This window comes from Panthera uncia, chromosome B4 (assembly GCF_023721935.1).
Source record: "Panthera uncia isolate 11264 chromosome B4, Puncia_PCG_1.0, whole genome shotgun sequence".
Lineage (NCBI taxonomy): Eukaryota > Metazoa > Chordata > Mammalia > Carnivora > Felidae > Panthera > Panthera uncia.
The window spans coordinates 22091172-22112475 of record NC_064809.1 but is presented as its reverse complement, the minus strand read 5'-3'; the positions used below and the strand labels follow the sequence as shown (position 1 = coordinate 22112475).

The following is a 21304-nucleotide window of genomic DNA, read 5'->3' as shown; positions in this document are numbered from 1 at the left end:
GCTCTCTTTTCCACAGCTAACCATTCAGAATATGGTCAACAAAAGCATCTGGCTGCAGCGAGGAGGAAGTTGCTGCTACTGTTCTTATTTTCACGGGAGTTTTATTTTCAAATTCCTGAGGGCACACAGAAGGGTGGGAACATCTTGTGGCTACCCTTTCCCCAAAGCCGGCTGTGGAGCCTCTAGACATCAGCCCCTGCCCATGGTCGCATTCCAGACAGGCATTTATAAGACAACAATGATTAAAAGCAAATGGCTCAGTCGTTAAGGCCCAGACCTAGTATCAGCGGGACATTTTTTCACGGAAATTATTGCTAAAACCAAAACTCGACGGCAGAGCGGTTTTTACTTCATTTTGTGGACTTCCTTTCTCCTCAGCTTCTCTATTTTCACCAAAGAGAGAGGGAAGGAGAAATGGCATGAGTTCCACGGAGGAAGAGTACATCCGGGCTCTGGATGGGTAGAGCACGGCAGGGAAGTGAACCTACAGAGTTGGCCCATCGTTGCAACCTGACCATGTTATGGATCCGAGACCCTGAGCAGATGTCTCTATGTACCTTTCTGCTTTGTAGATCTCCAAGATCTACGTGCCTTCAGCATGGGAAAGGGCTCGTGGGTTTTGCTGTCATCGGGCCGTGCCTGCAGTCCCAGAGTCCCCTCCCCGATGGGAAGCCCGCATCCTGCGTGCAGGGAGAGTGCTGTGCAGACACCAGCGATGTCTAACTTCCCTGTGCTGAACAACGCCTCGTGCTCTCCCCGCCCTTGTCTCTCCTCCACGCCTTCTGAAAGCCTCTGTGACACACGACGTCCACCAAGCACCGTGCCCAGCCCCCCTGGGCTCCTCTCATCCCTTGAATATGCTAAAGTAATGGAAAGGAGGAATTAGTCGGGTGGAAAAATGATTAAGCAGGCAAGTTTATCTCCAGGCACAGGCTGCCTGAAGTGAGAGCAGGTTTCGTGCCCTCCAGGGAGCGAGAGTGGTTTGAGGATTCTGCGTGCTCCTGGCCCCCCCTCTCAAGGAGCCCAGGTCTCCTCCTGGTGCTGCCTGAGCTGGGGGAAGCCTCCTCTCCAGTGATTCCTTGTCCAGGTGCAGAAGCTTGGCCTCCACAGACAGGTCCTGGAGGTGCACATGGTGCAGCCCCTTGGGTGAGGAGACAGAAGCACTATCCTTGGGTGCAAAATTTAAGGGGCCTCCTCAAAGTCAGCAATCAGGATAAACAATATTTTCATGTGAAATTTTTAAAAACCAAAATCAGTGCAAAAATCCTTATGGACAAACTATGGCAATTTTAAATAAAGACAGGATCGCCAGGGCTCCGGGAGAGATCTGAAAATTCTGCAGAGGCATATAAAGTGACAGTGCACAGGTTCCCAAAGTTAACCGGGGCTTCCAAATGGCACCGGCGCTGGGTCTGCCGGAGGCTGCGGCTGGGTCCCCCATCCGTGGAGTCATCGCCACGTTCCTCCGCCACCAAGTGCTAGAGGCCACCCACTGCTCCTGGTCCTGGGCTTTCTGGGGGGCCCGCTCTTCCCGGAGCCTGTGTGTGCATATTAAATAAAGCCAGGCACACTAGGGATTTTCCCGAACACAAGGCTGAGCAAGGCCCCCGGCAGGGAGATTGTGTTTAGACTCTCCCTGACTCACACTTTCCTGTTTATTTCCCATCCTGGCTCAACTGAATGACGCCACAAGGCCAGGTGCGGCTAGGAGGACATTCCCAAATTGGCCACCAAGAGGCGGCCAAGGGCAGAGCCAACGCCTCTGGCCTTGCGCCAGCCTCCTTTCTGGAACCATGGCTCCCCTTGCTTGCTTGGGCCAACTTCTCATTGCTCTCCTCTCTGCTCACTGTATTCCTTTGTTTCTGCCCGAGAGTTGTAAAGCTCACAGGCCAAAAAGTGCCTTGTGGAGCTGGAAGAATAAACACCTTGGATACATTTTTTAATCTGCCGTGACTCCGCACGCGCCAGAACGTCAGAGCAAGGTGTGCTCAGGAAAACCGAGCCCCTTGCAGAGAAGCACGGCCACCTCACGAGAAAACACCAGCCACCCTCAGCCGTTCGTAGGGCAAGGCAGCTCCTGGTCCCTGCAGCTTCTCTGCCCCCACTTGCTTCCTGAACACCGCCAGGATCTACCTGCACTCCCAGCTGTGCCTGGCTGCTGGAGGAAAGTCCTGCCAGCCAGACAAAGGATGCACTGTCCAGCAGGCTCAGTGTTCCCCAGGTATGGAGGAAGGCGCACAGGCATTTCTTCTTATCTTCACTTTATTTTGCAAAGCACAGGCTACCTTTACAGAGACCTGAACCTCACTCATTTCCTGCAAAGCACAAAAGCGAAATCCCCCCTCCCCGATGGGCATAAACTCGGTGGGGGTAAAGCACGGAGCGCTGTCATCCAGACTGGAGCACCCTAGCCGCGTGCTGGTGTGGAAGCCTGTGTCGTCTGGACACTGTCCGGGCCCAGGGTCCCCCTATGTGGCCCATTCCTTCATCTATATGTGAGGTTGATAGGAAATGGAGGCCTGTTTCTGCTGTCTAACTATGGGACCTCAAAAAAAAAAAAACAAACCAAGAAAAGAAAAAACAGATGTTTTGTAATTTTCTTCTGTAATTTGTAAAATTACAAATACAATTTGTAAAAATAAAACCTGCGTTATTAACCTAAGATGAACTATACACAATTTAATGTAAAAAAGTAGCATTGATAATGCAAATAATAATAGTTCGGTGTCTTTTAAAGGACAGCCAGTACAATGTCTGAAACCAGTTTTCTCATCTTCTGCAACCAAGGGAACAAAATCGAGATTCCTCCTCACAGCTTTCTGCTCTTTTCTCCTTCAAGCAAGGTATTTGCTAGGTTTTATGTGGCATAATTTAGCTATTTTCTGCAGGGTCCAGCCCTACAGCCGTTTGTGGGTTGATTCTGTCCCTGTCCGCTCTTACCCCATGACCTCATCTATCTGCAAAAACAAGTACTGACCTGGAACCTTAAAATGGCAGGTTAAGCTTATGAAATGGGCAGAGAGGTCTAAATCCTTATGGCCTGTACATTTTGTTAAAGGGCCCAAAACTTCTTCTAAAGCAAAGCAAGATAGAAAGTGAATTTCCAATCTAAAGAAGCAAATGATCGTTGGTAAAGGCAGAACAATAGAATCCTTCTGCTTTCCCTAAAAGCTTGTTGAAAGGAAAAGCGATACCAAACACACGCCCCCTGTGCTGGAGGGAAAAACAGCCCTGTGTTTACGGCTGTCACTAACAGTCACGGGGCCTAGCCCGAGTTTGGACGTGCTGTTTCTTCAGCTTGATGCAAAATTAGTGAAGTTCCCTAGGACTTGTGTTATGACAAAACGAGATCTAATTAATATTTGGATGCAAGGATGTTGCTCAGAAGCATAAAAATACATACGTGCAGTGATAAAAAGGCATCAGAAACTGCCCACTGAGGCTTACCCAGAGATCTTTCTTTCGTCTGGTTGGTTGACCTCACCACCGGGAGACTCGCTCGAGTTCGGCTGCCTCTGGAAAAAGGACTTGGAACTTCTCCCTCAGACATGGCTTCCAAAGAATCACCAGACGTCTCTGATAAATGCTCGACAGGGTCGCCCAGATTGGGAGGTTGAGGACTGTGAGACAGTTTGGGGCTTCTTGTCTGCAAAAGGCAGTTGAGAGAAAGTAGGAAAATAAATGACTATTAATTATGCTGAAAATATTTGCAATGACATCAAGGTCTGCCGATCCTGGGAAACAATATGGTAGGAAAAAACTCCATAGAAGGACTGGACACAGAAAACTGAAAACCCAGTGGGTCAAAGTACCAGTTGTGAAAGTTACTGGAAAAAAAAAAAAAAAAACAAAACTGCCCCCAAGTATCCCATTAAGATTTTTATCACTGCTCATCTGTACAGATGCCACCTTGGGCAAGGAGCTGCAGACAAGCCACATCATGGGAAAGAATGATAGCAAATCAATTCCTTTGGCCAAATTCTAAGAGTTGTTATGACAACAGATGGGATTGTGCGTGTTTAAATATGCCTCAATGGATGATGCACTCACCCCACAGTAAACCGAACACAGCCAGTCTTTCAAAGTCTTACAGCAAGACTGTTTCCAAAATCAGTAAACTCAGATTGTGAGGGAGATATTTATATCACAGTTGAATTTCTTCTTTTGAGGCCCAAATCCCATAGGTAAGATTGTGTCTACCTTTGGTTATTACTGACCTTGCCAATCAGCAGAAAGTGTTTATAACAACCTACACACACACTCGACACATAATTGCATTTTTAGTTATCTATACCACAATGCAGGAAATTTAATGTGGAAAATGCCCATAACCTATTAGTCAATAACATTCCTTGAACATGGACTACTGGCTGAGCATTGTGGGAGATGCAGAAAAGAAGAGACAACATGTTGCCTAGGGTCAAAACGTTCGAGAACTGATTGGTACAATTAGTGAAGGGCAAAAGGTAACACAAGACAGTGTGTAACCAAGCATCGACTATGAACTATGTGGTACATCCAGTCACCTTTCCGACAGACATATATCGAGTACCCACCATGCTCCAGGCACTGTGCTCGGTACTGGGCCAGAATGATGCACAAAACCCACATGCCCCTGCCCTCATGGTGTTTACAGTCTAGTCAGCGGACCAACACCGAAGGCAAATTCAAGGTGCGGTGAGACTCTGCTGTTTTGAGAACTGTGTTCTCAAAACAGAGGGAAGCTGTGGGGCGCCTGGGTGACTCAGTCGGTTAAGCGTCCGACTTCAGCTCAGGTCATAATCTCACAGTCCATGGGTTCGAGCCCGGTGTCAGGTTCTGTGCTGATAGCTCAGAGCCTGGAGCCTGTTTCAGATTCTGTGTTTCTCTCTCTCTCTCTCTCTCTCTCTCTCTCTCTGCCCCTCCCCCGCTTGTGCTCTCTCTCTGTCAAAAATAAACATTAAAAAAAAAAAAAAGAGGAAAGAGGTAAGCTGGGAGGAGGGGGTAAACCGGAGGGTAGGGATAAAGAGAGGGAGAGGCATTCCAGGTGGAGGGGACAGCAAGTGCAAAGTCCCCGACGCAGAAGGAGGTGACAAGCCCTGGAGGCTTGCTGGGGCAGGTGTCCAGCAGAGATCAGATCGCAGAGCCTCAGAGTCAAGGTGAGGGTGCTCATTCGGATTCTAAGATACCAGAACTCCACAGAGGAATTTTAGGCAGGCCAAGAGGCCAGGGGGCCAGGATCAGATACATTTTTTTTTGAAGATCACTGGAGCTATTGTGTGGAGGTCAGAGAAAGGGAGTCAGCAAAAGTAGGGGATTAGGCTGAATAAACGCATCTCCGCTTTCCCCTCTCGCACTGCCCATCGTGACCAGCATCGCATGATTCCAGGCACCTTCTGGAAGGCAAACTGATCAGAATTAATCAAGTAGGTGAGTTTTCTCTTACTCAGATACCAAAGGTGCTGAGGGGCTGGTGGCAGGCTACAGGCAGTCCACAGCAGCTAGTTTTGGGGTTTACTTGCATTCTTGAATTTCCTTTAAGACTTCCCAAGGCTGCCACTGCATTTTGAAGTTAAGCACCGAGACACTTAACTCTCTAGGCAGGAGCAACTTCGTGGGTGGACACCCTATGCCCCACACAGGACCCCACACTTAATAGGGTTCCATGCTTGGTTTATTGTTCTGCTGTGGCTGTCTTGAAACTCTTAGTGATTTTTGGAACAAGGTACGGTGAAAATTATCTAGCCAGATACACCAGGGAACCCTGTGAGGGTAGAACGATCGGTTTCTTTCCCCTCTTTCTTGCTAAAAGTACAAGGAGACCCCTCTTGGCAGGGGCACTCTTGCAGTATCTACACGCTCGCTCCTTGCTACACCTCTCAGGACCTTTCCACAGAGGAAAACTGGAAACGGGAAGATCAGCACACTCCCTGAAGTGTGGAATGTGGCTTCCGGGAGAGGATCAACCTGGGTGTTCCACAGGAAACTCTCAGCGCAGATTACTTGCCAGAAAGGACAGCCATTAACAGTGAAATTGTCTCTTTGGGTTAATTCTTGTGCGCAAGCCCCCAAAGTGGTTTATTCCTAGATTTATTTTCCATAAAGTCTGCTTCTGTAATAAAGATTGGGATCTGGCTTTGGCACCCTGTGAGAATATTACTGGACTAGAAAAATCCTCCTTAAATCACTGTGTGGCTCACCAAGGTCTAGATACATTCGTAGGGTCTCCAAAGAAGTAGTTACCTGGCTGCTACACTCAGCAGAATATGAAGGTAAGATGTCCTCACTGTGACTTAAAAAAAAAAAAAAAAAAAAAGACTACACATTCGATTTAGCAAAATAGCCAAGAAATAATATTACTTGAAGCAACGTGGCCACGTCGATGACCTCTGCCGTGTGGTCATCTCTGCAACCCACGGCAGCTACGGTCCAGTTGATGAGTTGTCATTTTCCATTGCAAAAAGGAATAATCCTTGAAGAAAATCAGAATCAAATTTCTATTTCTTGTACAGGGTCATCGTGGTGGTAGTGTGCATAAAAATAGAAATATAAGGGGTAATCTTTTTTTTTTAACTTCCTGTACACAGCTACTTAGTTCCAAATATAAATTTCCTCTCTTTTTTCTGTGCCATTCATTTTCCCACTGCAAACTATCACTGCATATTAGCAATCTCCTCACAGGGTACCCCCTCCCAGATGCCAGCTCGCTGCTGAGACATCATTTAGTGCAGAGAAAAGACAATGGAAATTGCTGACACTAACTAGTGTCAGATACTCTGTGATTGGATATACGAAAAAAGAAAAGTCAAAAAGCATTCGGAACAGGGTCTCTGTATGCAACACAGGGCTAGGCTCCCGGGGTTAGAAGCACTGCTTTCTGGTTCTTGAGATCATAAGGCATTTAAGGGATATTTTGGGGCCAAGGATAATATATACATAACAGCTGGGCAAGAAGAACTAACTGTGAGTGCAGAAAGGGTTTGGGGGAGTAGCTGTTGACACCCAAGGGTGGGTCAGGAGAGGAGGAAGAACGTGGGTGAACATGGTAAGAGACGCCCTGAGTGGAGTCACGCACCTGCACCCGTGTCCTCAGGTCTTTAGGCACTCGGGGACACACAGGAGAAGGTGGGACAAGTGCTGGCCCCTTAAGGGACTTGTTCCCCTGGGCGCACGCTGAGGCATGATGTCGCTCTGTTGTCTCAACTGAACTAACAGATACATCGTCCAAAGCAGTGCAGTGCCAAGCTGTATCCTTCCCTAGGCAACCCCGGGGCAGGATTTTGCCTCCTGCTAACCTCTTTGGTAACACTGAACACATGGAGAAGTTTCACTTTTGTTATTTGACTTGATGCTCAGCAATCTTTGAAAGAGTTCCTGCCCCCAAACGATGTCCCTGTTCTCTGAGGAATTCTTCCCTGCCCACGTGGATAAGCACCTGAAGCCCCATGTCCCATACTTAGGATGGACAGACATTGCAGCTACCTGGGGACAGTCCTGCTTTTGCCTGTTGTCCCAGTGTGATTATTAGTAGAAATGCCCTTTCACTCTCAAGCATGTACTGGCATGAGCAATTAAGTGTAGAGTCACCCATTCCCAGCCAGTCTCAGCTCATTGGACCAAGTAGTAGCCACCTGACTTGGGCTGGACCAATCATATTCTCTCCCTTAAACATGGAGACCTGGGACACAGGAGCTATTTCATTAGTGCCTCATGAGAATTTGAAATGTGAGGCCATATGAACTCATGGCTGAAATCGACAGGGAATATGAAACAGGGAGAGTGCAGAGAAAGGATGAGGCAGATCTGTTCAAGAAAACAGACAAGAGATGTTCGTGACCTGAAAGACAGACAGCATCTATCTGGGCCACTGGGCATCTCGGTTTCTGATTCCAGCACATTGTGGGGGGCCTTTCCCATGAATTCCTTCCAATTATTTCCATTTTGGTTCTTAAACTAGTTTGAGATGACTTTCTGCCTTGCAACAAGCCATCACTTGACAAAGACCAATTCTAACAGCTCCCCTGCCTGGGCTGTTAACGATGCTAGCGTGTTTCCAATATTAGCAATAAGACACGGAGAAAGCTAAACTCTTCAGAGTTTGGTTCCCATTATTTTGTAGTTCATAGAGTCAACTCTCTTTAAAAACTCTTTTTAAAAAATCTCTTTAAAAAGCATGATGTAGGGTTACTAAGATGTTACTTTGCAAAGGCACCCAAATATATCTTATTGAAATTTTCACTGCGTATGCTATTATAATTATACGAGAAAGGAGAGGTTCAGTAACAAAAAAGGGGGGGCAGGATGCTCACACGCTTTCAGATTTGGCCTGATAAAGAAGTCTTTACGTTGGGAGTTATTCCCATTTGGCTCAGGCGAAGTCTCCATCAGGCATCGTCTATAGCATGGCATTTGGAGTCTCTGCCCTAAGCTCCTGAGTGAGAGCTGACCCTCACTGGGGAAGACGCGTGGAGCAGTGGATGGTGGAAATGTTATGTGAGCCATATGAGCAGGACTCAAGGGTTTGGAAGGTTGCATTTCCCTCCCTGCTTCATGGAGACCCATGATACCAACCATCCTCCCCTGTTTCCATCACAGCCTTCTAAACGTTTACCCCAAAGCACCAGCTGACCTCAAACGTACAAACCCAAATGGGAAGTCCTTTGGGGTCATGCACAAAGGGATGGTTTGTGTAAACCCGGCCACCTGAACTCCATTTAGCCTTTCTAGTCTTCCCTTCTTCAAAGAGGGCTTTCTATCACCAAGAGATGCTGGGGTGACAGGCTTCACGCAGATTCCCCCCTTTGCTTCATCTGCAACATGCACAGAATGGTCCTCTAGAAAACGGTGACGGGAGCGAGCAGGGACTAACAAATTGATGCCTGCTTCACTGTGATCGACACACGGTAATCTCATTAAACCCTCACTGCTTCATGATACTGGTTACCGCTGAGAAAACAAATCATTTACACAACTTGCCTGAAATACTAGCAAGTGAAGCAACTGGGACCAAGTCTGTAAGATTCCAGAGCTGGCGGTCAGTGGTAAAGTCATTTAACCAGGAGTCTGGAGACGCTGGCTCTAGTTCAGCTCCTACCAAAAAGTGGGTGGTATTTAGCCTAACTAAGTCATAGTTTCTCATCTGTAAGACCAGAGGCTGAACTAGTTGGTAGTGAGTCCTTTCAGGAGTAAAATCTCGTAACTTAGGGGTGCCTGGGTGGCTCAGTCGGTTAAGCATCTGACTTCGGCTCAGGTCATGATCTTCCTGGTTCCTGAGTTCGAGCCCCGCATTGGGCTCTGTGCTGATGGCTCAGAGCTGGAGCCTGCTTCGGATTCTGTGTCTCCCTCTCTCTCTGCCCCTGTCCCGCTCATGCTCTCTCTCTCTCTCTCACTCTCTCTCTCAAAAAAAAACAAAAAACAAAAAACAAAAAACACCACACACACACACTTAAAATTTCCTAACTTAGACATACACACTACACAAAGAAGCAAAAACCTTGTCATTCAGACTTTCGTTTACTAAGATTTCCTTCAAATTATTTACCTGATTGCACTTGCTTGATAGAAATGTGCGGCTTAGCTAGCACTAGGATTTAGGTTTCCACACTTTCCTCCCCAAGTGCATGCAACATGGTTGCACAGCATTAATTTTTAAAAGACTGCCACACTTGCACTTTATCATCATGAACAAATATTTGCCGAAATGTTCACCAGGAGCATTATGCTGTACGAGGAGATCAAATTTATTCTTATTCTTCGCACTGCTGTTGTATTTGGAGACCAAAGCCAAAGAGAAAGGCAAGTTTAAGCTAGAGGCTTTGATGATGGGTTTCCATTCCCATTTCTCGGACCCCCTGGAAGTCAAAGTTGAAATGCCGAGATCCAGAAAAGGAAACCTGCAAATGTAGCTTTGTATAATATGTTCACCTTCAGGAGCGGTGAGGCGTCTGGTCAGCCAGGTGACTCACGTTACTTCAAATTATGTCATATTTTGAAAACCAAACTCAACGTTGCCTTCCTGAAGTTTTACATCATCCTAATTAGTGCCCAGTTTCCACAGAGAATTCAGAATATGACATTTCAAACGTATTTGGAATAATTCATTATGCTAATAGAGTTGACTTTGGATAAAATAGGTTTCAACTGTGCAACTCCACTCATACCTGGATTTTTTGGTATACTGTAAGTATATTTTCTTTTCCTTACGATGTCCTCAGTACCATTTTCTTTTCTCTAGCTTACTGTATTGTAAGATTACAGAATATAACACATATAATATACAAAATATGGGTTCACTGTTTACGTTAACGGCAAGGCGTCCAGTCAATAGTAAGCTATTAGTGATTGTTCTGGGGGAGTCAGAAGTTATACACACAGCTTTGACTGCGTGGGGGGTCGGCTCCCCAACCCCTGCGTTGTTCGAGGATCAGCAGGACTCATTAACTGACTTGGTTAATTTGATCACGACATTCAGACACTTTAATCTCTTTAATTCTTGTACTTGGGGAGCTTTTGATTCAAACCTAGTTAAAATTCTGACTTGAGTTGAAGAGAACTTTCTGGCTTTTAAGTACTCTTGTGAAAGATTCAAGGTGCAAACTATTAGAAGTTAACAACAATGGATCATCCCCAGACTTTCGTTTTCTCTCTCATCCTTACTCCATGTTCCTCTGGCTTCCGGAGAATTAACGAGCTGTCGCTAAGGAAAGTTTAAGTTTCTCTACTTACAGAGTCCTTTCTACAAACCATAGCACAATCACTTGCCTTCCTTCTTTGCCTCTCCTTGTTTACAAATGACTTTATTTTTAAAAAAATTTTAATAAGTGTATTTATTTATTTTTCAGAGAGAGAGAGAGAGAGAGAAAGAGAGAGAGAACAAGAGGGAGAGGGAGAGGGGCAGAGAGAAGGACAAACAGAATCCCAAGCGGGGATGCAGGGCTCGAGCTTACAAACTGTGAGATCATAACCTGAGCCGAGATCAAAAGTCAGACATTTAACTGACTGCGCCACCTAGGTGCCCCCCCCGAATTCTTTTATTTAATATCTACATCCAATGGGGAGGCCCGAACCCATGACCCTGAGATCAAGAGTCACATGCTTCACTGACTGAACCAGCCGGGAGCCCCTCCTTGTTTCCAAATTCTAAGGCGTCTGCTGGGCTTGGAACCGGGGATGGGAAGAACGGCAAGAGCTTGCCGAGGACACCTGGCTCCCATCCTGCCTCCATCCTTACGGAAACCCACCCCAGATGGCTGTTATCTGCATCGGCCGACATGGGCTCCCTTCAGGTGGCCCGGCTGCTGCCGTCAGGTAAGCCTGGGACCCACGGCCAGGCGCGTGTTGGAAGCAGCAGGCCCTGGTCTCCGCAAGGCTCTTTGGCTACTTCCCACAACTTCTGCGGCTGAGGGCCAGAAAAACAAAACCCAAGCCGCTGTCTCCTCAAGGGCCATTCTTCTGCTGATGGCCAGGCTGGGGAATAGACAGAGGACATCCAGCGTTCTAGAACATGTCAGGTGGATGTGAGAACTATAATACACACGTAAGACAGAATTGCTTGGTTTTATAACAATTATGAAAGTTTTGGGTGGGTCTGGTGCCAAAGACTTAGAGGAGAAGAAATCAGCTTTTATTTTGTTTTTGTTTTTGTTTTTAATTTTTTTAATGTTTATTTATTTCTGAGACAGAGAGAGACAGAGCATGAGTAGGGGAGGGGCAGAGAGAGAGGGAGACACAGAATCCGAAGCAGGCTCCAGGCTCTGAGCAGTCAGCACAGAGCCCGACGCGGGGCTCGAACTCACAGACCGCGAGATCATGACCCGGGCTGAAGTCGGACGCGTAACCGACTGAGCCACCCAGGCGCCCCAATCAGCTTTTATTTTTAATAGAAAACGTGAGTGCAAGCACTAAAGGGTCCTGCTGTCGGTGTAAACACACACACAACTGACTGTTTAGTGCATATCCGCGTGCCATGAGAGCAGCTCGGGGACACGTGCCAGCTTTCCAGTCAACCAGGAACTTCTGGGCCTTGAGACCGGAAGGGCATATCTGCACAAGCCCCCCTTTGACGCCAACTTGCAACCGTGCACACCTGAGATTCTTAGAGGTCCCTTCTGTCTGAAGTTTAGCTCTGAAAATCAGTATTTCCCTTCCTCAGCTTGGACCGAGGGGACCCGTTTTCTCTGGGATTTATTTTGATGAGTTACCCCTGATAAACTCAGCTTATGCCCTGTTTCTTCAAGGGTAATATTTCAACCCCTTCCCCCTTCTTTCCACCAAAAGGGTACCCAGACATTTTTCATGATTTTCACCTGTGAAAACAGAAAGATGTTTGGTCTGGAGTAAAATCAGACGACTCAGCAGTTGGGCAAAGCACGTCTCCACATTTTCCTTCGCCGTGTGTGTTACTTCGTTATCAGATCAGAAAGATGAAAAGGGCAGTGACGCCAAGGAGTCACTGGCCATTGCCTCCCTGTCTAGAGCCGGCCACAGGCATCCACTCAGCGAGGCAGGCACGGCACTGAGCCACGTGAGCCACGCGGGACCCCTCTGCCACCCACCTCTCCCCCTGCAAAGCCCCCTCTACAGATGCCGAGAAACCAATGACAAGGACAGCCGGTGTCGAAAAGGATGCTTCCTCATTATTTATAGAAGCACCACACTACACAGATCCTCTCTTTCAAGTTATTTCTGTGTCACATGAATCTTTTGAGGTATTACTTCTCTTGTCCTCTCAGTTGTCAGCAACAAACAAAAAAAAAATTATGGAACATCTACTCCTGTCGCTTATTTCCTGAAAAAAATTGCCAAGCCTTTGCGTTCTAAGGTCTTCCCAGGGGGAGGTCTATTAACATTGTCTTTATGCTACAGAAGCCAACAGGAAGACCTTCTCCCTAGATTGGACTTAGGAGGTGAAGGCGTTTGGAAAATAAATATGGTGGTGTCTCCCACCCTCCACTGGGTGAGGAGGAAGGTTGCCAATTGGGCAGGAAAAGGGGGGATGAATGACTATCCAGGACCAGCTGGAGCATGCTAGTTTTATTGGTGGTGGTGGTGGCCGCCATGGTGTTCTTCAAATTATGAAGATCTGGATTCCATTTACGAGGAGTGTCCCCACTGGGGAAGACGGATGTAGGGCATGCTTACAGTGTTGGAAACTGGTTCCAAGCTTACCCAGTTTTATGGGACTAGATGCATTCCTTAGGACTGATTTATGACCCCGAGTGATAAGAATAAATTTCTCAATAATTGCTGAAGTCACACCAGATGAGTTTGATTTGCAAAAATTAGAAAGGTGATACTTTCTGTACTAGTCAGGGAGTGAATCTGTATATGTTACATCTATAATAGAATAAATAAACCTAGAGTAACATAGAAGGCTGACTAACAAAAGTATCATGGAACCAAACAATGGAATATTACACAGTCATCATCAGGGTCTTTGAAGGATTTTTTTTTTCAACTATAACTTCAGAAATGGAAGCAATACCCCCCAAATATTAGCATTGGTTTTCTCTATAGGGTAGTATTCTGAGTAACATACTTTCCTCCTTATTTGTCCCAAATGAGAATAAATTCCTTCTGCAAATCAGAGATTTACAGAATGAGCATGATATTTTTAAAAAATTTTAATGTTTATTTTTGAGAGAGAGACAGAGTATGAGCGGGAGAGGGGTAGAGAGAGAGTGGGGGGACACAGAATCCGAAGCAGGCTCCAGGCTCTGAGCTGTCAGCACAGAGCCTGATGCGGGGCTCAGACCTGTGAACTGTGAGATCAGACCTGAGCCGACGTCGGACACTTAACCGACTGAGCCACCCAGACGCCCCTAAGCATGATATTTTTAAAGAGCAGATCAGGGGAAGGGAAGACTGTCTCACAAAACATTTAGAAGCCAGAAAGATTCTTGTCTATGGTGACCTGAAGATACTCAAACCCACGCCTGTCTTCTCATGTGTAATCCTTACGATTAGATTCCAGGTAAAAGGACTCATCCTTAAAATGGCCCCTGACATGAGGACTCAAATGCATGGGGAAAACACAGGAACGAAGAAGACACATTTTCATTTTCATGCCATGCAAAATTCTGCAGGAATCCAGAATTGGGTGGACGTCCACGTCCAAAAAAGATTACAGCTAAGAAAGAAGAGCCAAAAGCCATCCGTTATTTTTTGGACTTGCGGATAATGCACTTTACCTTTTAAGGAGACATGATTCTTGCATCCGTAGTTCTTTTTCTCCCCCCTCCCATCTGCAGTTCTGCCTCCATTACTATAACTTAACTTTAGGACTCTTAAAAAAAATTTTTTTTTAATTTTTTTGTTAACATTTATTTATTTTTGAGACAGAGAGAGAGAGCATGAACAGGGGAGGGTCAGAGGAAGAGGGAGACATAGAATCTGAAACAGGCTCCAGGCTCTGAGCTGTCAGCACAGAGCCTGACGCGGGGCTCGAACCCACGGAATGTGAGATCGTGACCTGAGCCGCAGCCGGATGCTTAACCGACTGAGCCACCCAGGCGCCCCAAGGGCTCTTAAAATTTGACTCCAGGTAAATTGGGAACTTTAGCAATTTTTCTTTTTTACAGTCTGTTGAATATTTTCTATGTTTCAACCCCTTCGTAGTATGTAGATGATATGATTCTCAATTTTTCCCTTTGCGAGGCTTGTGCCTAAAGGAGCAGATGCGCCCTGGGCCCCTCCCCAGGTCAGCTTGCAGGGCGGCCTCTCCCACTTTCAGGATTAGATGCCAACCCGCCACCTGCCCGCCTGGTGTCCTACCTGTAATAGGACACAGGCCTCGCTTCTGAAACAGCACCTTGAACCGGCTGTTCTCCGACTTCCCTCCCAAGCCGCAATGAGACAAAGACTTTGGAAAGAAGATAAGGCCTAGCTTGACTCCCTCTGTCTTTTAGCATTCTTCCACGGGGTTACCAAGTTATACCATCAGCGAGTTCCAAATCTGGATCTCGTTAACTCAGATCCCCTCCCCCCCCTCAGACACACACTCCTGCAGTTAGTTCTCTTTAGTGTTGTGTTTTCCTCTTGAAGGAGTTGATACACACGAAAAGGCCAGGCGAGGAACACGCTGTTTCTTCGTGCACCCTGTCTGTTATGGGGATGGATGTCCCTTTTCAGAAGGCAAGAGCAAAACAATGGCACTTGTGGAGTGTAACACAAGGAAAACGACTTCCCCTCGTGAAGCAGTTAATAAGTGTTCCTCTGTGCTATAACGGGAAGTATGTAGAATGTATGTAAAATGTCGAATCTATCAGAAAGGCTGACCCTGAAGTTAATGGTCAAGCCAATCACAGTTAGCTATAGTCCTAAATTTGTCTCCACCTCCTCTGAGATTTTGCCTTCAGATTTTTTAGTTTATCCACGTGAGTGGATGTCTCTTGACTGCAAGCTGCCTGGAATCAATCACTCATTATTTCTCTCTCTCTCTCTCTCTCTCTCTCTCTCTCTCTTTCCCCTCCTGTATTTTGAAACAAGAAGATGTGCATTATAAACAAGTAAGTGTCACAGGCTTGGGCTCCCACTGTCCTCACTGGGAGAAGTCTGAGCAAAGCAGGGACAGATGCCTTTACAATTCAGAGAGCTAGCAATGCACTTCAAAGGTTTCAGGATAAAAGGTGTCTGAGTGAGGGCTGCTGTTATTATGGGTGATGAAAAGCAAGGGCCTGCCAGGGGGCTTTGAAATTTCAAGTCAAATACAACCAGCCTAACAAGGAATGCTAAATATGCCCTGTAGAAGGCCTCCTAACAAAGCCATTTGTGAATTCATCCTCACGGCCCAGGCTGCAGTCCTTTCTGGAGAGGACGTGGGGCCCCCTAGAGCTGAACCACATTGTAGTGAAACGAGAGGCTTTCCTTGTGAGCAGAGGCCCCTCCTTTGACTTACTTATCCTGGGAGATCTGAAGGTGTCCCCAGTCCCCCTGCAGTGAGGAAGGCCACAGGGAGCTGGGCCAGGCGGGACACTGGGGTATTGGAGGCGGCCATGCCTTCCGTGCTTGTGGCCAGACCCTCTTCAGACTTCTTGAAAGTAGGATCTGCTGATACTTTCCAACTCAAACACACACACCCATCACCACCACCAGCCACCCTCCCAATGTCACTGGAATGTTTTTCAAATGCAAAAATAAATGTGAAAGTTCTGACAATTTCAGGGTAAAGGTTCTTTTCCCCTCTAGAGCCACTATAAGAAAGAACATCAGGGTCTGGGAACACGGAGGACAAGATTTAGAATGAAAGCACTTTCCTCTTTACCACACGGTTCTTACAGAATGCAGATTCCAATCTGGCCGTGCACTGGCAATGTGACCCCAGGTGAAGGCTCTCTGGAACCTTCATTCTCACTTCTACAAAATAATCAAAATATCTACTTGATATAGATGTGGTGAGGAGTCACCGAAAAAAATGCTCAGGAAGTTGTCAACTATAAATGATAGAAAGCATCTAGCTACCCTTGTGGAGAGCTGCTCTCTTGAGGGCGGTTCTAGATGGCTGGGCTCCCAGCTATCCAGTGGGGGTCCCTCGGCTTGGGGGGTCCTATGTGAGAGAAGAGAATACAACCACCCTCTCTCTGTGTCCACCCCACCTGACATGAGTAAATGGTTACTTCCAATTTCAAACCAGAGGACGTGACATCTTCCGAGGCTGAGCGTTACTCCTTTAACCAAAAAGGAGGAAGAATATCAATTTCCAACCTTATTACATCCCGTTCCTCCAAAATACACCACTGTCATTGTAACTTGTGTATAAATGCTTTTCAAAAAATAATCCCTCAAAACGACTTCCAAATATCCCATTACTGGTTGATATATCCAAAAAAAAAAAAAAAAAGTCAGTGCTGAGAATTTCTTCCAAGCATAAGGAAAGACAGCAGTGCAGGGACCCCAAACACTGCACAATTTATGATGGAGAATCCCACATTATGAAGCTAAATCTCTATTCTGCAAGAAGACAGGAACAGTTAAAATGGCGGCAGATTTTAAATTGTAGGGAGAAGCCATGCGTGACATTTTTCTCCTTTCCTGCCCTCCTGTTCAGCGCATGACACGTGTGCAAGGAAATAATTAAGCTCCATTTTAAATGAATTATAGAAATTACAGAATTATAGAAACGTGAAATTACAGAAACATGAAAATGATTAAGCAGCATGGGAAAAAATTAGAGGTAAACACCCCATCGTAAGTGAGACCGTGGGGGGAGGGGCGATGATTCTCTGTAGCAAGTCTGGCCGAACTTTTACTTGAATGTCCCCTTGGGGACAAACTTTCCAGTTTGAGCTTGTTACCCCCCAAAAAGACCAGTGAGACCAGTTATTAAAAAAGGAAAGGCAGGGGCCCCTGGGTGGCTCCGTGGGCTAAGGGCTTGACTCTTGGTTTGGGCTCAGGTCTCCACGTCGAGGTTCGTGAGCCCGAGCCCCGAGTCTGGCTCTGCACTGACAAGGTGGAGTCTGCTTGGGATTCTCTCTCTCCCGCTCTCTCTGCCCCTCCCTGGGTTGCGCACACGTGCTCTCTCTCTCTCTCAAAAATAAATAAACTTTAAAAATAAAAAAAATAAAAGGAAAGGAAAGGGAAAGAGGTCAGTGTGGTCACTGAAGACTGACCAATGGGAAAGAGACCACCTCTGTACAAAGGCCAGTCTGCCGGGGGCTTCCTAAACCTCACGGTTCAAGCCCTCATGGTAAAGAGCAAACACTTCTGGCCTGCACATGCTCAGGAGACGAGAAAGAAATAGGCCACGCGTCTGGAGGGACACAAAGGACGTGGGTGGCAATGTGAGAGAGGTCTGTGGGCACAGCGCCCAGCACCCAGCCAGGTATCCAAGAGCTGGAAACTCTCCCCACCCTTTCCAATTTTCATGTTCCAAACTGCCCCGTTTGGACACAGAGGGCACCGAGGACTGTGGGTAAATAAGTAACATGCTGAACACCGACTCTGGGGCCAGACGGCCTGGGGTCCAACGCCAACCCCATTACTTATCACGACTATGTGGTCTTGGTCAAGTAATGTAACGTCTCTGTGCCTCGGTTTCCCCATTTGTAAAACGAGGACCACAGTACATCCACCCCATGGGTTGCTGTGAGAAACTAATACTTTTAAAGCACTTAGAAGGGTGGCTGGCCCAGAGTAAGTCCTGTATTCATGTGTCTGTTGCTCTCACGTCTTGTTATTAACATGCACGTCAGTAACACCATCAGGAGCCAGCACCAGGTGTCCTGGGGCCGAGTGAAGGAAGAGCCACGGTGCTCTGAGGTTATCAGAATGACGTGGTTTCTGTCGGACGTCCACGACTACTCTGCCTCGAGCAAGGCGGCGAGGAGGGAGGCTTGCCGCAGAGCCCCACTTTTCAGATGGCTGCCCCATCTCTGACTCGCCTCCACATTCCTGCCGGCTCCGCAACTCAGTGTGTGGAAAGCAAACGAAGTATTTCGAAGCAGGCATGCAGTTAGCGTGCACCTTCATATTAACTCTCACAGTTAACACAGAAAGACACGCGCGTGTTTCAGAATGCTGCAAGCATTTGGCTTTGATGGGTTTAAATCGGGGCTTGGGGGAGACAGGGAAAAAGTATACAGCCCATCTGGTTTAGTGGCTGATGCCGATTAGAAAGCCACACGCAACGGAATAAAAAGGCAGGAGGTGAGGTGCAACTCAATGCAGAGAAAGAAAAGGAGTACTAACTCGCTGAGATGATTCAATTTTCATCAAGTACCTTTGAATGTCAAGTTCTGCCTGAAGAGAGATCAGCATGCACTGCAAAGCCTGTATAACAGGAGAAAAGGAGAAAAAAAAGATAGAAAAGAAAAGGGGTGAAAACATGATGAGAAAAAAGAATAGGCTGACCAAAATGGACCGACCATCTATTTGTTCACGATGTAAATGTAGCAGTTAACCCCTGTCCCCCTCAAGGAAGGAGAAAACAGTGACAGTCCCATCCTTACGTTCTAGAAAGAAATGGCAAAAGCCAGCCTCGCCTGGCAACGAGTTTCCCCTAAAACATCTTGCCACAAGCCTATCTAAATTCACCGCGTCATCTGAGAATATGTCACATTGGCCAATTGTCTCCCAAGGCTGCAGGGAAGCTACGAGAGTTGCCAAACCAGATTGAAATACCCTTCCTAGTCTGAGTGCAGTTTGGTGGTGAGCCCTGCCTGCCATCTTGATTGGGAATGGCCACTGGGCTTCTCTCAAGACTGGCTTGTGAGCTCAGTGCTCTGCACCTGGGCTCTGCCATGCAGGATGACAAGACTTTCATGATCACACCCAATGTGAATACTTGCAGGAACAGAAGATCAGGATCACAGCTGAGGGAACAAATTCTGTCCCTGAAATCTGGGTGACCCTGGAGTGTGTGTCTTCAGTTTATTATGCTTCCTGTGCCAGTATGTAAATATTTCAATTCTCACCGATCCCCTGATCAATTTTTGGACTTTATGTCTATTTATTTTTGAGAGAGCGAGAGACAGAGTGCGAGCAGGGCAGGGGTGGAGAGAGAGGGAGACACGGAATCCGAAGCAGGCTCCAGCTCCGAGCTGTCAGCGCAGAGCCCGAAGTGGGGCTTGAACTCACAAACTGCGAGATCATGACCTGAGCCAAGGTGAGACGCTCAACCGACTGAGCCACCCAGGCACCCCCCCAGACAACTTCGTTTTTTAAATAATCACGGTGGAAATACCTTTTTGTCTTTCTAAAAATGAAAATTTCCATAATCCTCATGAGCAGATGACTCACTCCTGAATCCAGAATCAGCCAGTGAGAACTGAAAGCAGGGTCTCAAAGAAATATCTGACTCCCGCGTTCCCAGCAGCATTATTCACAACAGGCCCAAGTGGAAGCAAGGGTCCACCAACAGATGAGCGGATAAACAAAACACGGTGTGTATGTGCAATGAATATTATCAGGCCTCAGAAAGGGAAGAAATTCAGACACACGCTACAACATGCAGGAGCCTTGAGAACATTATAGGAAGTAACATAATCCGCACACAAAAAGACAAACGCTGTAAGAGTCGCTTACGTGAGGTACCCAGAGTAGTCAATTCAGTGATACAAAGTAGGATGACAGGTGTCAGTGGCTGGGAGGAGAGGGGGATGGGAAGGTGCTGTTTGACGTGGACAGAGTTTCAGTTTTGCAAAACGAAGAGTGCTGGGGGCTGGTTGCACAACACGCACCTAACACCACTGAACTGGTTAAGACGGGGGTCCCTGGGTGGCTCAGTCGGTTGAACGCCCGACTCATAGTTTCAGCTCAGGTCATGATCTCGCAGTTTCGGGAGTTCAAACCCTGCGTCGGGCTCTGGGCTGACAGCCTGGAGCCTGCTTGGGATTCTCGGTCTCCCTCTCTCTCTGCCCCTGCCCCGCTCATGCTGTCTCTCTCCCACTCTCTCTCTCTCTCTCTCAAACACACACACACACACACTCTCTCTCTCTCTCTCTCTCTCTCTCAAAATAAACAAAACTTAAAAAAAAAGTGGTTAAGGTGGTAAACTTTGTGTCACGTGTATTTTACCACAATTAAAAAGAAAAAGTAAAAAAAACAAAAAAAAAATCGGCCAGTGAGATGTCCTGGCTCGACACCCGCTTGTTACAATTACTGCATGTGCACACGGATGTATCCATATGAATATGACCAAAATATACACGCCTCTAAACATCGTCATAATTGAATTATATGGTATCTGCGGTCCATACCACCATTATAGATACAGAGATAAGATGTATATATGTGTATTTCTTTTATTTCTCACTAATTTTATATTATTTACAAGCTGGTTTCACACATATCAGACACAAATCCCTACAAGGAAAAGAACGTTTGAATACAGAGGGCTACATCCCAAAGCCAAAAGACAGGTCTCTAGGCAAGAACTGTACTTAAAATGGTCTATCCAGAATGCATTCAGAAGGGGGGGGGGGGGGAGGCAAAGAACTCAAAGGGACTTTTAAGAGAACAGGAGAGTGACACCATTAGAAGAGCTATTAGCCAGACTGACCTCATAAAAGCCCTTTCCTAGGTGAATATATTCTCCCTAGAAAGGTGAGGGTTGCTGTAGGGCTTCTGATTCTTTACAGGCTTCATCAACTACGAAAGAAATCTGAAGCAGATCACAAATACTAAAGCCCCGTAGGTGCATGATAAATAAAAGTGCAAGATAAAAACAGGATGATAGATTTGAAGAGCTGCTATGCACAAGCAAGGAGAAAAGGGTGCAGAAAACCAGAACTTGCATCCGAAGGAGATGGGAAATAAAATGGGCTGAGGGCAGAGAACCCGAGAGAGAGCCAGCCTCGCACAGCGTGGATGGAGAACAAGAGGGGGGAGG

At 46.7% G+C, this 21304-nt stretch overlaps 1 protein-coding gene across 10 annotated transcripts in view; it reads right to left on the bottom strand.

The window, feature by feature from the left end:
* The window catches only part of KIAA1217 (KIAA1217 ortholog), a 302038-nt gene that overhangs the window by 139068 nt on the left and 141666 nt on the right, over positions 1 to 21304 (bottom strand). For all 10 annotated transcript variants that reach the window (XM_049624709.1, XM_049624710.1, XM_049624700.1 and 7 more), the window contains one exon: positions 3448 to 3646. In XM_049624709.1, coding sequence (XP_049480666.1) covers positions 3448 to 3646 — 199 coding nt within the window. The remainder of the gene's footprint in view (positions 1 to 3447; positions 3647 to 21304) is intronic.